Source organism: Borostomias antarcticus (genome assembly GCF_949987555.1).
Source record: "Borostomias antarcticus genome assembly, chromosome: 6".
NCBI classification, from domain to species: domain Eukaryota; kingdom Metazoa; phylum Chordata; class Actinopteri; order Stomiiformes; family Stomiidae; genus Borostomias; species Borostomias antarcticus.
The window spans coordinates 29477325-29490988 of NC_140239.1; the positions used below are offsets into that span (position 1 = coordinate 29477325).

General features: G+C 44.8%; 2 protein-coding genes across 2 annotated transcripts in view; one reads left to right on the top strand and one right to left on the bottom strand.

The window, feature by feature from the left end:
- Positions 1-53: 53 nt before the first annotated feature.
- Positions 54-2901, bottom strand: xrcc3 (X-ray repair complementing defective repair in Chinese hamster cells 3). The gene is made up of 7 exons (XM_084439423.1): positions 2765-2901; positions 2484-2621; positions 2052-2264; positions 1620-1774; positions 996-1208; positions 719-765; positions 54-598 (listed from the first exon to the last, which is right to left on the bottom strand). Exons 1-7 carry the CDS (start codon positions 2826-2828, stop codon positions 370-372), a joined length of 1059 nt encoding a protein of 352 aa, XP_084295549.1. The 5' UTR covers positions 2829-2901; the 3' UTR covers positions 54-369.
- Positions 2902-4099: 1198 nt separating this feature from the next.
- brf1b (BRF1 general transcription factor IIIB subunit b) overlaps positions 4100-13664 on the top strand; it is a gene marked incomplete at its 5' end in the record, with an annotated part of 68997 nt that continues 59432 nt past the window's right edge. The window contains one exon of the mRNA XM_084439723.1: positions 4100-4283. Coding sequence (XP_084295849.1) covers positions 4100-4283 — 184 coding nt within the window. The remainder of the gene's footprint in view (positions 4284-13664) is intronic.

Sequence of the window (13664 nt, forward strand, 5' to 3'; positions counted from 1 at the left end):
AAAAATGGTTGACTTTTGATGTACCAATTATGCAGTGATGCTTGGTGACTAGGGCACCAATAAAAACTGATCAACGCTACAGTATAATATTTTGATAGGATATCCTGCTACATGGGAATTAAAAACTCCTTAGAAAATCATTTTACACAGTTACAGTAAGGTGCTCAGGTAAACGTTAAGGAATCACTCTTTGGCGATACTATATGTCATCTTTACAACACCTTGTTGGCAAACCAAAATCTTGTTGGATCCATACAGGCATTAATTAGTCACTAAGGTGCCTCAGAATAAACTGAACTGCCTTCAAGGGAAGCAGTTTTAATTGTCCCATCTCCAGGGGATCGATGTCTCTGCTCTTGGCTGTATTGGTCACAGATTTGGGTCGGTAGTCGATAGTCCCCTCACTCCCTCCTCCCAGACCCCACACAGGCAGCTGGCTCTGGGCAGGTGGGGGGCGAACACGACCTCCAGCTGACGGGCGGCGCTGGTCCGGTCCCCTGGACCCACGCTGCCCTGCAGGCGTCTCAGCATCAGTCTGACCATCACCAGGTTGGCCCAGGCCAAGCCCAGGGCAGGAAGCACCTTGCTATTGACTAGTCTAAGGGTACACACACACACACACACACACACACACACAATTAGCAAATAACCACTGGAAAATAGACTCACTTTTGCAGTTTATATATCATTGCTTGCTCTATTCAAAAGTGGTACTCACCCAAAATTGCAGCGTGCTTGATCCGAGTCATCAATAACATCGGTCACCTCAAGGAGAAATTGACAAAACGTTGGTGTTTTCCAAACATAAACCTTCACCTAGCTTTAGGAACCTGACTAAGAGAAAGGATGGAAGAAAAACTAGAGCCCAGAGTGACCAAAGTTGCATTTGATGATCTAATGCTTAACCAACTGATCACTTAGGTGATATAGCTGATCAATGAAACATTACCTAACAGGACAGTTGGTAAACTGTATAAAAACCCGGCCTCCCCTACCTGGTTGATGCAGAGCACAGGTGCGCCGTAGCGGTGACTCAGTCGGTCCAGCGTCCCAGCGAAGGCCTTCATGTGGCGGGCTCGCTCGATGGCCTCGCTGGCCTGGAACTCGCTGCGGAACAGGGCGCCCACCGAGTCGACCACCACCAGCCTCACCAGGCCTCGGGAGAGGAGGACGGGAACTCTCTGAGAGACGCAGGCCTGCAGCGCCCCCTAGAGGAAAGCACGTGACACCGACATTGGCCGGGTTTCCCGATAAAGAACCCTTCTTAAGGAACCCTTCTTAAGCAACCCTTTGTATGGGAGTTGCCATGGAATGGAATGCCTGGGCATCGTCTATAGCTTCCATTCCATGGCAACCAAGAGCCATGAGACATGAGCCGTTTTATGAAGTATAAATTAGGCTTTACTTGTTCGGGAAACCCGGCCATTGTTAGTTCATTCCTCCCTTGTGTTATAAGAAGAATTGAAAGGTCAGGATTGTTGAGAGCTGGTGATGCATTGGGAGTTTGGTTTCACCAGGACTGTTTACTAAGCCCAGGTCAGTGATTACTCAATATGCGACGAGAGTCATGTGCTTTAGTATCAGAATGGTATGACCGCTGCCACGGCTCAGTGTCTGACCAGGTCGGCAGCGTGCTCGATGTAAACATGGTCGCTGAAGCCGATCCCGCGTACGACAGCCTGGGGGAGCTCTGGCCTGAGCTGAGACTGACGGCTGATGAGCTGCCGGAGTCTCTTGATGGGGAAAGAATCTTCGGTGCAGATGTACACAGCTCCTGCAAGAGCAGAAACACTATGTTTAGTCAGAGAGACATACAAAATAATATGTGTGTAGTTGAAGGTGCACTGAATCTGCCTGCCGAGTGCAGCAAGAAATGATCCAGCCTATATAAAGGAATAGCAAAACGTTTACGTGCAATAAGTAGTTTTACGTGTACAATAAGTAGTTTATACTAGGTTTACGTGTACAATAAGTAGTTTATGTGTACAATAACTAGTTTATACTAGCTGCGCTAAAATGGTAATTAGTGATCCCGTTCTATTTTCAGTCACCTGAATTAAGCCCCCCATACTGCTGAGGGTACTGGACAGAGAGACACAGCTGCAAGCCGAGCTGGGTCTTCCCTGCACCACTCTCCCCAGCCAGCTCCGTGATCCCACCCAGCGGGAGGCCGCCTCGGAGCAGGGCATCCAGGACAGGGCAGGCCAACGTCAATCTGTGCCCAGGCTCCAAAGAAGGGCACTCACCACGGTGCAGCTGTAAGACTGTGATCAAGGTTGAAAGCACAGTCGATCAATTGTGTTTCCGACAATAATGAACAGTTATGGCACAACGTGAAGGGAGGGACATCAATCAAAGCCAAATTTCATCTTAGTTGACACATTGGACAAGTTTTCTTATAACGTTAGTCCTGTTAAGAAATAAAGGAGGCATGAGACTTCACAATGTATGTATTCAAATCGTGACACATTAAGTGTGCTTACCCGTGGTAGGTGGACGTTTGCGGAAAGAGGCAGCAACTACAGCGTGCAGGTGTTGGACGTCGGACTTGGACAGGTGGGCTAGTCTCTGCAGATCATGACTGGGGAGGCTGAGAATCTCTGTGGCTGATTTCAAGTTGGCTGAGTAATCAAGACATAAGATATAGATAGATAACGTTATAGCAAGGGAACACTAACGACTTTCCTTTGGGTGTCAGGTACTGCTCAAACGTTAGGTTAGCTATTAATATGTTGTAAAACGAGAACGAGAAGGCGGTTCTTACCTTTCTTTACGCCCATTATTATTCTTGGATTGAGCTCAAGTTGTTCCCAATCCATATTTTCCATGTTGCATGCAGCACTGCTGCACTAGTGCTGTCATGCTGAACAGGCTACGTTATCTGAGAGTGAATCACCAGCCATGTCCCTTTAGCTAACGTTATATAGCTTAACAGTGGTCCGAGTGAAAGGTGATTATACACTACGTAGAATACAAAGTGGTATCGTTGTGGCTGACTTACACACGCTGGTGATCAGAAACAGAAATAGAGAAATACTGCTCGGTAATTTGAGAAGGTAAATTCTCGCACCGCCTGAAACACTCGCTCTACGGCTTAGAATGACGTCATTAGATCGCGCGTGCTTCGTCTCTGGAAGCATCCATTTATAGGAGGGGTGCAGTCAAAATATCTTTGCATCCTGCCCTTAAATAGCGAAACAACTTTTATATTTTTTGCATTCAAAAATGCCAAAAATACAAATCCCCTACATTTGATATGATTTGAGGTTGATGATCTATGCTACACACATCCAATTCATAATAAATAACATACGCTCCCCTCAAGTCCGTTAGTTTAGTCTATGCTTTGGCTACGTCATTGAAAGTGGGTTTTGCGAAACAGAAGTCAAAACATTGTAGCTATCCGGATATTGAAGGGATCAAATAATACCATTAAAACACGAAGTTCCTTCAATATTAGATATTGGTTTTTATAGCCAAGTCATGAGGCTTCTATGTTTTAAGAACGGGGATTCGTAGCCATTAGCTCACTAGCAGCAGAGTCGGTGTTTCTGACCAGTCTTTTGTCAACAGACTTGAGACTAGAACTATACGGCCTCATCGCAGCCGGTAAGTTGCTAGCTAGTTAACGTACTAGCTAATTACTCTATGCTATCTACCTAGAAACAGTATTTCACAACACTTTAGTACATTAACTAAGATGTGTAACTGTATGGCCCTGCATACTGTAAGTGGGCGTGTTAGCTAGGGTACAGTAAGCGCGGGATCACGTTATCCCAACACCATGCATACAATTCACCAGCATCTTAAAGGTTAAACAGTTCATATGCACCAAGTTAATGCAGAATCAAGACAACAAATCTTATATTCATGTATAATAAATGTATAATATGATTGAACAATTGCTACTGTGGTGAAAATATATTCAGTGTTTGACTTTGAAAGGTCTTCTGGGATAAAGACAATTGTGTGTGTGTGTGTGTGGGGGGGGGGGGGGGGGTGCTTTTTTCTTTCATCATGCTGTGGACCTCCTGCGACCTCTGCAAATGACTGCCCTAATGACCTTCCCCTCTTCGAATAGATTTATCCCAACACAGACATGACCTCCCGTGTCTGCAAGAACTGTGGCTGCTCTGAGATCGACCTCGACCAGGCGCGGGGCAATGCTGTCTGCACCAGCTGTGGCTCCGTCTTGGAGGACAACATCATTGTCTCTGAAGTCCAGTTTGTGGAAGGCAGCGGTGGGATTTCATCGGCTGTAGGGCAGTTCGTCTCAGCAGATGGTAAGACCTGATTGCAGGGCCTTTTCAGTTGCACAAAGTGAAATATTTCAAGATTTTCTTGTTTTAATCTTTATTATGGTACAGTATGTTCATTTATACACTCAATACTTGGTCGGGGTTCCTTTTGCAGAAATTACTGCATCAACGTGGAGCGTGGCATGGAGGCAATCAGCCTTGAAATATTTCACTTGTGTAATGAATCTATAATATATGGAAGTTTCACTTTTTGAATTAAATTACGGAAAATGAACTTTTCACACACAATATCAAATTTTTTGAGATGCACCCGTAGAAAGAAGGTCTCCGGGCCTTTCTGTGCAGAGTTTGCATGTTCTCCCCGTGTTCGCAAGGGTTTCCTCCCAAAAGAACCCAATACATAAAACATGCAGAAGAACAGATGCTCTTCAGTCCGGTCCCTGACCAAGACCTGGACTGAGCAGTTGGACTTCATCCCCAGGCGCCATGAACGATGGCTGCCCCCTGTTCCTGGCTGCCCCTGGAGGACAGCTTGGATGGGAGAAATACAGTGAACAATTTCAACCGTTGACATCTGAAAAATTGCGTGCGTGTGCTGTCGCCGCTCAGTGTCATGTAGCCGAATAACCCCCCCCCCCCCTCGGGTCCTGTAATTAAATTGCAGTGTAGCTGAGCTGTTAGAAAGACAACACCACCGAGGAAATTCTTAATTGTAATTTTATTGCAGTAGATTGACATGCATTGTTGATCACACCACTCACACCAGTAAGAACAATTTTAAGTCCTTGCTTGATCGTATATGAGGGGTTAAGTAAAGATGCTCAGCTCAACTTTGGCCTTTGCAGACATCATTGGCCAAGTTTACCTGGGGGTAAAGAGTGAACATGGTTAGGAGACAACTTACTTCACCAACTAGGATGTTCGCAACAACTAGCATATGTTAAGAGATGAGCAAATACCTTCACACAGGGAAAAAACAGGTTTTATAAATATGACACTGAAGTTTTCAATTGTTTTCCCACCTCTCAAAATGCCTCCATACACACTTGACCCAAAGCGGTTGCTGGATGAAAATTCCAGGTTGGAATCCACCATCACTGAATCAATATGGGTACCACCATCGACTTCATGCTCATTTGGAAGTTGTCCTTTTACTTTTAACGTATTAGACATAGAGACCGCATACCAGCCAGGAATAGATGCAATTCTGCCACCTGGGGAATCTTGATGTTGGCTTGGACCAGGTTTGATCCTGACGTGCTGAGAAACACTGTACTGGCTCGGAGTTTGTGGAGAAGACGTGGATGGGTTCCTTGTAGAATCAACTCCAGGGGATTGTTGGCTACTTTGAAATGGAAGAGACTTTTTTTTAGGAGCAGCTCTCACACTTCTTAAAGGTCTCTCACCACCACCTCTTGCCAGACCAAACCGCAGGCTTGTGGGTGTATCCCTGACACTTTGTGGTCCGACATATTTGTTAGACTCCATTTGCAAAACATCACTGCTTTGAGAAACATACTTGTCATTGGTTTGTTGGATGTTAAGGGGTCGAGGGGCATCATAGTTGCTGGTATTTTCAGGGGGTCCTGTTTTTAAGTCGTTATAATTAGCTAGAAAGCTACTGCCCATTTGTGCAGGGCTATAGCGAGGATGGCTGGATGTGAGAGGGCCTGGAGGCCAGTAGACTGACCTTGGCGATGCCCTGTAATACCCTGGCATCAGCTTCGGCTCACTGTGGACAATTTCAGTCCGACCGACAGAAGGTCCATAATGGTCAGGAGGAGGCTTGGCCGTTTGTCCGTGATATTTATCTGGATAAAGCCTTATTGAACTAGACATCCGTTGGGCTTTGGTAGGCTTCACTTCTCCATGTTGGTCTAGTGGAGGTTCTTCATAGTTTAGGCCGGAGATGGTGCCATCAACATTGTCATAACCCTGAAGTTGTGGTCTAACACTTAAGATTTCTTCAGACAAGCTGTATTCTGAAACGTCGCTGGCGGTAGGTTGACGGCCAACACCTTGGACAGCAGCAAAATTATCTCCAGAAGATGTTTTTTGGGCCACATAGTTTTTGGGGGCTTGTTGATGGTTACCTGCTTGAGGGCTACCGTTCGTGTTCTTAGCAGGTGAGACCCGATGGGGCCCCGGTTGCAGGTTTGAACCAAATGTGCTAGGAAGGTCTTTTTCAACGCTCACAGTACCATACTGGCTTGAACCCTTGTATTTCCCGTAGTCACTGGGTTTGATGACGACTTCTCTGGTAGCTGGATGCATGCCCAGTAGGTTATTTTTAGAATTATCTTCCTGGCTGGATCCAGAGAGATTTAGCTCTGGTTTGGCATCACTTGTGCGTAAACCAAGGTCTTGGTCAGTAAATTGAACACCTTCGTAATGAGAAGTTGATTCAGAGTCAGGTTGAACGGGTCGAGGACCGCTAGGTTGAGTAGAGCCGTGAGTTGGTGGAGCATAAGTAGACGTGTCCTGGTTTCTGCCTCCATAGCCATACCCGTGTGCACCAGTAGGGGGCTGAACGCCTCCTCCTTGGACGGGGATAAAGGGATTGGATCCAGCCTTTGGCTTACTTGGTGCAGGTCTTGCATGGCTCGAGGCAGGGGTTACACCTATAGCCTGGACACTTTCACCGTCTGTTGGAGTTTCGAGTAGACGGTTAGGAACATATTCTTTCATAGGACCGTATAGACAGTGAATTGTCAAACTATTATTATTAAAAATTACTTTTGAATGTATTATTAGTCTGTCATACAGCCTTACTTTTAGTGCCTCCCATTAGACTGATGGAACCAAATCCTGGTGTTGCAGATTGGAATAGCCTGTCCCCAAAGAGACTGAGGACTGTGCTGATCTGATAGAAGCATCTTACTGTGAGCCTGTAGAGAGATCGATATATTAGTACTTTTTGAAATTCATCATGTGCCACACTGCAGTCGTCAAACAGACTGGCAACTACTCCCACGTCGACATGTAAAACGTGAAGGTCATGTTTCGTGATGAAATGGGTACCACATTCATATCTAGACACACATGCACATTTTTTCTTTGCTGTCAAGATATTGGAATGTTATTATTAAGCCCACTCATTGAGCAGAAACGTGTTTGACTATGACCAAGTTAAGCTCAGGACATGTATTTGATCCAAACAGGACACTGGGTTCAACCAGAGCTCCATACAGGACACTTCAGCCAAGGCTGAGCTGCTCCCTCCTTACCTCCTTCCTTCCTTACCTCCTTACCTGAATTTAGAATCCCTGGAGATGACGGATGTTCCATCTCCATCAGGTATAAGAGCCCTAGTCGACACGATCTCGTTCTCGTACACTACATAGGTGTCGCCAACCTAGAGTTTGAGCCAGAAACCAAATACAGCTGAAACGTTGCCCATGTGAAACGCAGCCAAGTCAACAACACAGGTTGATTTGATTTATTGTTTATCTTATCTTGTTTTTTGCTTTGATTATTCTTTCCAATAGCTTACATTTTTACAGCCTATAATAATAATAATAATAACAATAATAATTATTATTATTATTACTACAATTCATAATTTATTACATTTGTTAAAATGTAAGAAATTAGATCTCACCATAACTCTGGTGCCGCAGGAGTTCAGACAAATTAAACAGAGCTCTTGTTTGGTCAGTTTCTGTTGGTTGACAGCTGCTGTCCAGGAGCGTAGTACGGCGTGGATCTACCGTAGGCCAGGTGGCTGTTGTACTGGTCACCACTGTCATGGTGCCAGAAGATGAACACGCTGGAAAGACAAAGTTCAACTAAAGGGTTATTTCACTATAAAAGCAGTTTGTGAAATACATGCTGTGAGTTGTCAAGAATTTGTGCAGGGAAAAGCCATTGATTTTAAGCCGAGCTGCTGTCTTACAGAGGGCTGTATATATTAAATGTTCCAAACAACTTTGACTGCCATAAAACATAACTCTTACCTATAAGTTTGTTAGTTTTGAAAAGACAGTGTTTTACTGAGGATTTTTGGATCTCGAGAGTTCTTGAATCTTTTGTAAGCACTTCAAAGGTTCCATAAAAATGGTTCAAGTTGATGTTCTGAGGAAAGAAAATGAAAAATGAGTCTTGTCAAAGCAGCTGTGTGCTCCCCTGATAAAGTGAGGGGTAATTCATGCCAAGTCCAATGAATCACGCAGTGTGTAAATCATACCTCATAAACGTAGCCAACGGTGAACAATGGCACCTCCAAGGTTAATCTCTGGGTATTGTTTTGAAGTATGTACCCGTTCCGAGCTGCCAGCTCTGCTGTGAGAGGCTCGGAGCCGATGGCTATCTCCCACAGGTAGCCAAGCCGGGGTCGGGTCATCCTGAAGACCATGCCTCCCTCTGTGCACTCCGCACTGAGCTCTGGTGGGACTTTGTTTTTCAGGGAGGGTGAAAAGCAAAAGAAATCGATCAAGCAGATCGATTAAGCGGATCAAGCGTCAATAGGGATGTTAATAGTTAATCGACTATCGATTCATTGCAGATAATTTACTAGAGTAAGATTTGGTTACTTGATTAATTGCTTGTTAACGGAACTGAACTTTTTTGGGGGGGGAACGAACGTCATCAACGGGAGTTGCGTGAAATGTAATCATTATTTAGGGTCTGACTGCACATAAGGCCGCCATGTAGTGAAGGCTAATCGGGATGCCGGGAAATTTCAACGACAGAGCAGAAGACAAATTAAGCGAGCAAAGCACAGTCCGGCGCGGGACGTTCTTATCAATTAATCGACTATTGTTTAAGGTCAAGTTATCGATTAATGAAATTCCTTGAAATTTGCAACCCCAAGCGTCAAGTTAACGTTCCATCCTCAGAGTAAATGGAAATGTCTCACATGCGTTGGTGAGCTGAGCGGTGAGCGAAGCCTGGTGGTGGTAAGCGTCTCTCTGAGGCATGATGTTTAAAGTGAAGTCTAAATCCAGCGAGTACTGCATCAGGCCTTCACCTAAATACTGTTGAGAATGGAGGAAGACCAATATATTGTACACTTTATGGACAGTATTGGGACACCTACACATTACACCTACAGGAGCTTTTATGATATCGCATTCTGAATTCATAGGCATGGAGTTGGTCCCCCTTTGCAGCTATAACAAATTCCACTTCCACAGGGTTTCTGTTATAGCTGCAGACTGGGGAACAAATCCATATTAATGCCTATGAATTTAGAATGGGATGTCTAAAAGCTCCTGTAGGTGTAATGTGTAGGTGTCCCAATACTTTAGTCTATAGTGTTATTCCAAGTTGTGAGATTGAGAGAGAAATTGAAAGACTATTTTAATAAATGCTCACCGTTCGATGCACAACCCTATCTTCAAAAGGAACTTGGAGAGTGTAGGCATGGGTACCGTCGTCGTTGGCAACTTTAGTGATAGCGTAGCCATGCTCAGCAGCCTGTACCACAGAGAGCTGCTTCTCATTTAACTTGACTCCTACTAAACTCGCATCGTGACGAAAGTTCCCCAAGTACACAGTGAACAGATGGTCCTCAACAATGGTGTCTGCAAGCAGAAGGAGGAATAGGTCATTGAATAAAGCCTAGCCAGGTTAGATCACATTAGCCCGGAGTAGCTCCCGTTCAGGTCAAAGGTCGGGGAAACGATTCTGGCACAAAGCACCAGGCAGAAAAATCATTTGAACATGAAAAGGGTAGACATGGGGCGCCCCTGTAGCTCAATGGGCTGGGGCGCTTACCATGTAAAGGCTAGTCCTTTCTGCAGCGGTGTGGGTTCGAATCCCACGCCCTTTGCTGCATGTCTTCCCCTCTCTCTCCCACCCTTCCTGTCTGTCACCTACACTGTCCCATCATATTAAAGCAGAAATGCCTTTAAAAGGATGGACGTACGGTCAATGGTGAACGGGTGTCGGGAGATCAGCGGTGTGTCAACAACTCTAAGCATCCGATGTCTCGTTTCTACGGTGCTCTCGTCAGCGTACACATGGGAGAAGACGTGTTCGTAGAACAGGAACACCACATACGTCTCCTGGTAAACATTATCCATCACCCAACTCTGAAAACACACAAGAGGGCCAAATTAATAGCTAATGCAAATCCGCCTGGAAAGGGAAACTTACTTATTTTCTGTAGTTTCAAGACTTGACATGAAAATACACCCATAAGCCGGGGATGTTAAAGAGAATGGTAAAATAACTAATTGGCTAATACAGTTTTAGAAAGTACAGTAACTAATTGGCTAATACAGTTTTAGAAAGTACAGTAGTCGTACCCTTCTGTAGCCCCCCTCAGCACCGAAGGGAATTCCGATCTGCACCACGGGGCCCATGAGCTCCAGAGCGTAGCCCCTGGCTCTCGCTGTGACATCATCCAGTAGCTGGCTCTCGACACCCATGCTGATGCGCTCGCTCTTAAAGCCAGCCGCGCCCTGGATTAAGGGGCTCATGACCCGAGGGGTCTTCCACAGTAGCATTGTCCCATCAAAGGAGCCAGGAGCTGATGAGAAGCAAAAATGCATTGGAATAGCAGAGTTGTAATAGTGATTGATTTCTCTAGTTCAATAAGTCAATGAGGACAGCAAATTATTTGTTTGTTGTAGCAATGATTGATTTGATGTAGAGCAGTCTCAGATTCTCTCATTAGCTGCGTCTTGCTTGTATATACACTCACCTCTGAGCGGTTGTGAAATTGACTTGTGACATTGCAAGATAATCAGCATTGAAGTGGACCATTAAGTTCCTAACTTACTTATTGTGCAGGCCATAGAAATGTCAATCATGACGACCATCAGTTTCTGTCGGAAGAACATCGTCGCATGCATGACCTCCACAGCGAGGCCGTCCACCTGACCATAGAAGAGAAAGGCATGATGGGAAACTCAGAAGCCAGTGCAGTGATGTATTTCGGAGACAAGAACTGACCGACATCAACTCAATGTTTTGATATTTGCTCCATAATTGAAACAAAACACCAGAAAGCTCGTCTCATTCACCCATGGTTTCAGCATGAATGAAGGAGAGGAGACAAGAAACCATTTCAAACAACAGACAGATCACCGGCTTGTTTTGCTTTCTCACCATAACTGGTGACAGAAAATACACACGCATCCAAGAGAAGTGACAGGTGCTCAACCAAAAACTATCAACTGAAGAAAGTGTTCTGCACACTGTTTCCAAAGCTCCACACTGATTTATTTGAGGCACAGCGTTTTGGCCAGCGAGGTTGACTGAGGAAGGCCACGCTGGCCAAAACCTTGTGCTTCAAATAAATCACTTGGGAGCTTTGGAAAGTGTGCAGACTTCTCTTCTTCCTTTACTCACCATAACTACCGTCGACTGAGGTTGTCTGTAGGGGGAGCGGAAGACGGCCCTTTTAGTGGTGGCGCTGAAATGGTAACCCTGGTGATGGGCCTCATCCATGGATATGGCGGCCATTTTCTCCACATTGTGAAGGAACAAAACTTGCCAGGCAGCATTGGCTGTCTTCTGGGCCTACAGAGGAAATACACGAGTCAATATGAAATCAAAAGTTTGAATAACCATACTATGTCCGTTATCACACACAGTCCATGTCAATATTAAAGTTAAGTACTTCCAACATCCATGAATAGACAATAGACATTCTAGAAATTGGGCCTGTGGTTTAGCGTGGTCTGGTTACATGGATATGTTGGACAGGAAAATACTTTTATTTTGAAGTGTGGTTTACCACAGAGAGGGCAGCGTGCCACACGTCCTTAGATGTCCCCTCTGTGGGAGCACAGGGCACATCCCTGCTCACCGTCACCTGTAGGACACGCCGTCATTATAAATCTCTCATCCAGTCCAGGAAGGCCCTTAACCTTCACTTTAAAGAAAGAACCCTCTTTGTGCTTCTATAGCAAGACTATTTCAAGCAGTTGGATCCTGAATATGAAGTAACTTAAAATCTGCAATGGGCATTTCATTTATCATTTAGATGAAATTCATCAAATTTTAATAATTCATCTAATTTTGCTTGTGCATTACTACTCCCAAGTATTGCTGAATCTAAAGTTGCACTGAACCAGTTGTTCACTATGCATGGAAACGAGTGATCTCTGTGGGCCTCCACTCAGACAGTACCTCCATGTAGTCCTCCTCACACATGACCTCCAGTCAGACAGTACCTCCATGTAGTCCTCCTCACACACGACCTCGCGTTGGGACCAGGGCAGCGTCAGAGGACAGGATTTAGACAAAGGGTATCTGGTCTGAACGCCCTCCGCGTCACTAACAACGATGTTGATCTTGAAGGCAAAAATCTCATCGTTCTGGAACAATAAAGACATCAAATTGTAGATTTGTCACCGGAGAATGTGTCAAAGACAGATGACATGACGGAACACCAGAGCAGAGAGACCTGGTTGACGTGACCTCACCTGGTTCTCAGTGTAGCAGGAGAAGTAGGAGGCCCTGAGGGTGGTGTAGCCGTCCATCTTGAAGTAGCTGATGGTGTAGCCACACCGCACAGCGAGCCGTTTGTCAATGGGGTACACGCCAGTCACATCTGTGAGGAGACAGCGATAGCTGATAAGACTCACAACATTTCCTCTGTAAACAGTAGACTATTCAATACGCCCAACCCTGTTCCAACTACCCACCTACAGCCTCAAACTGGAGTTCACTTCCTGTAGAACCAACATGAACCCACAGGTACCGGTCCCTGCATTCAGAGTTAATTTCCACTCCTGGAAGGCAAAAGAAAACAGGGATAATGGACCAAGTCAGCCATTCTGATACCAATGCTCTCTATCACAACAGTAAAAAAAAAAAATATATATATATATATATATAACCAACATTACATTATGGTCCCGAAAAAAATTATGGGCAAACTTTAGGTGACATAAAATGATCCTACCATTTAGTTTAGTCTTACCATTTGTACTTCCAGTAAGCATCAGACAAAGTAGAGATAGTCTGGGGTTTAAAAGGGAGAAGCAGGCCAAATATGTTTTTCAGTGGTACAATACACAATCAAATTAAGTTTAAAAAATAAAATAAACTCACCCAATAAAAACGCCAAGTCTGAAATACATTATTAGACTTTATGCGTAAATGACCATCTTGAAAAAAACTAAACCAAAAAAAAAGTAAGCCACTAGTACAATGACTAAACAGGATAAAGACAGGAAAGAAAACACTAGTTGCATAGAATCCCCCTGCCTCCCCTGACCCATGCTGAGAAAGGGTTTTAACCGTCCGCAGGTGGCCCGATTAAGAGCCATGGGTTGTCATGGTAACTGGCCACGGGTTGAGCCAAGGTGTGGCTGGTTCTGCTTGATTGCATTTTTTAACAGTTTGATTTAACCTCTCTTCCCATGATGGTATTATATGGATGGACTGATTTATTCCAGCTGCAAATATTTGGCAGTTGACTCATTAAGTACGGCATTAAAGGTAAAT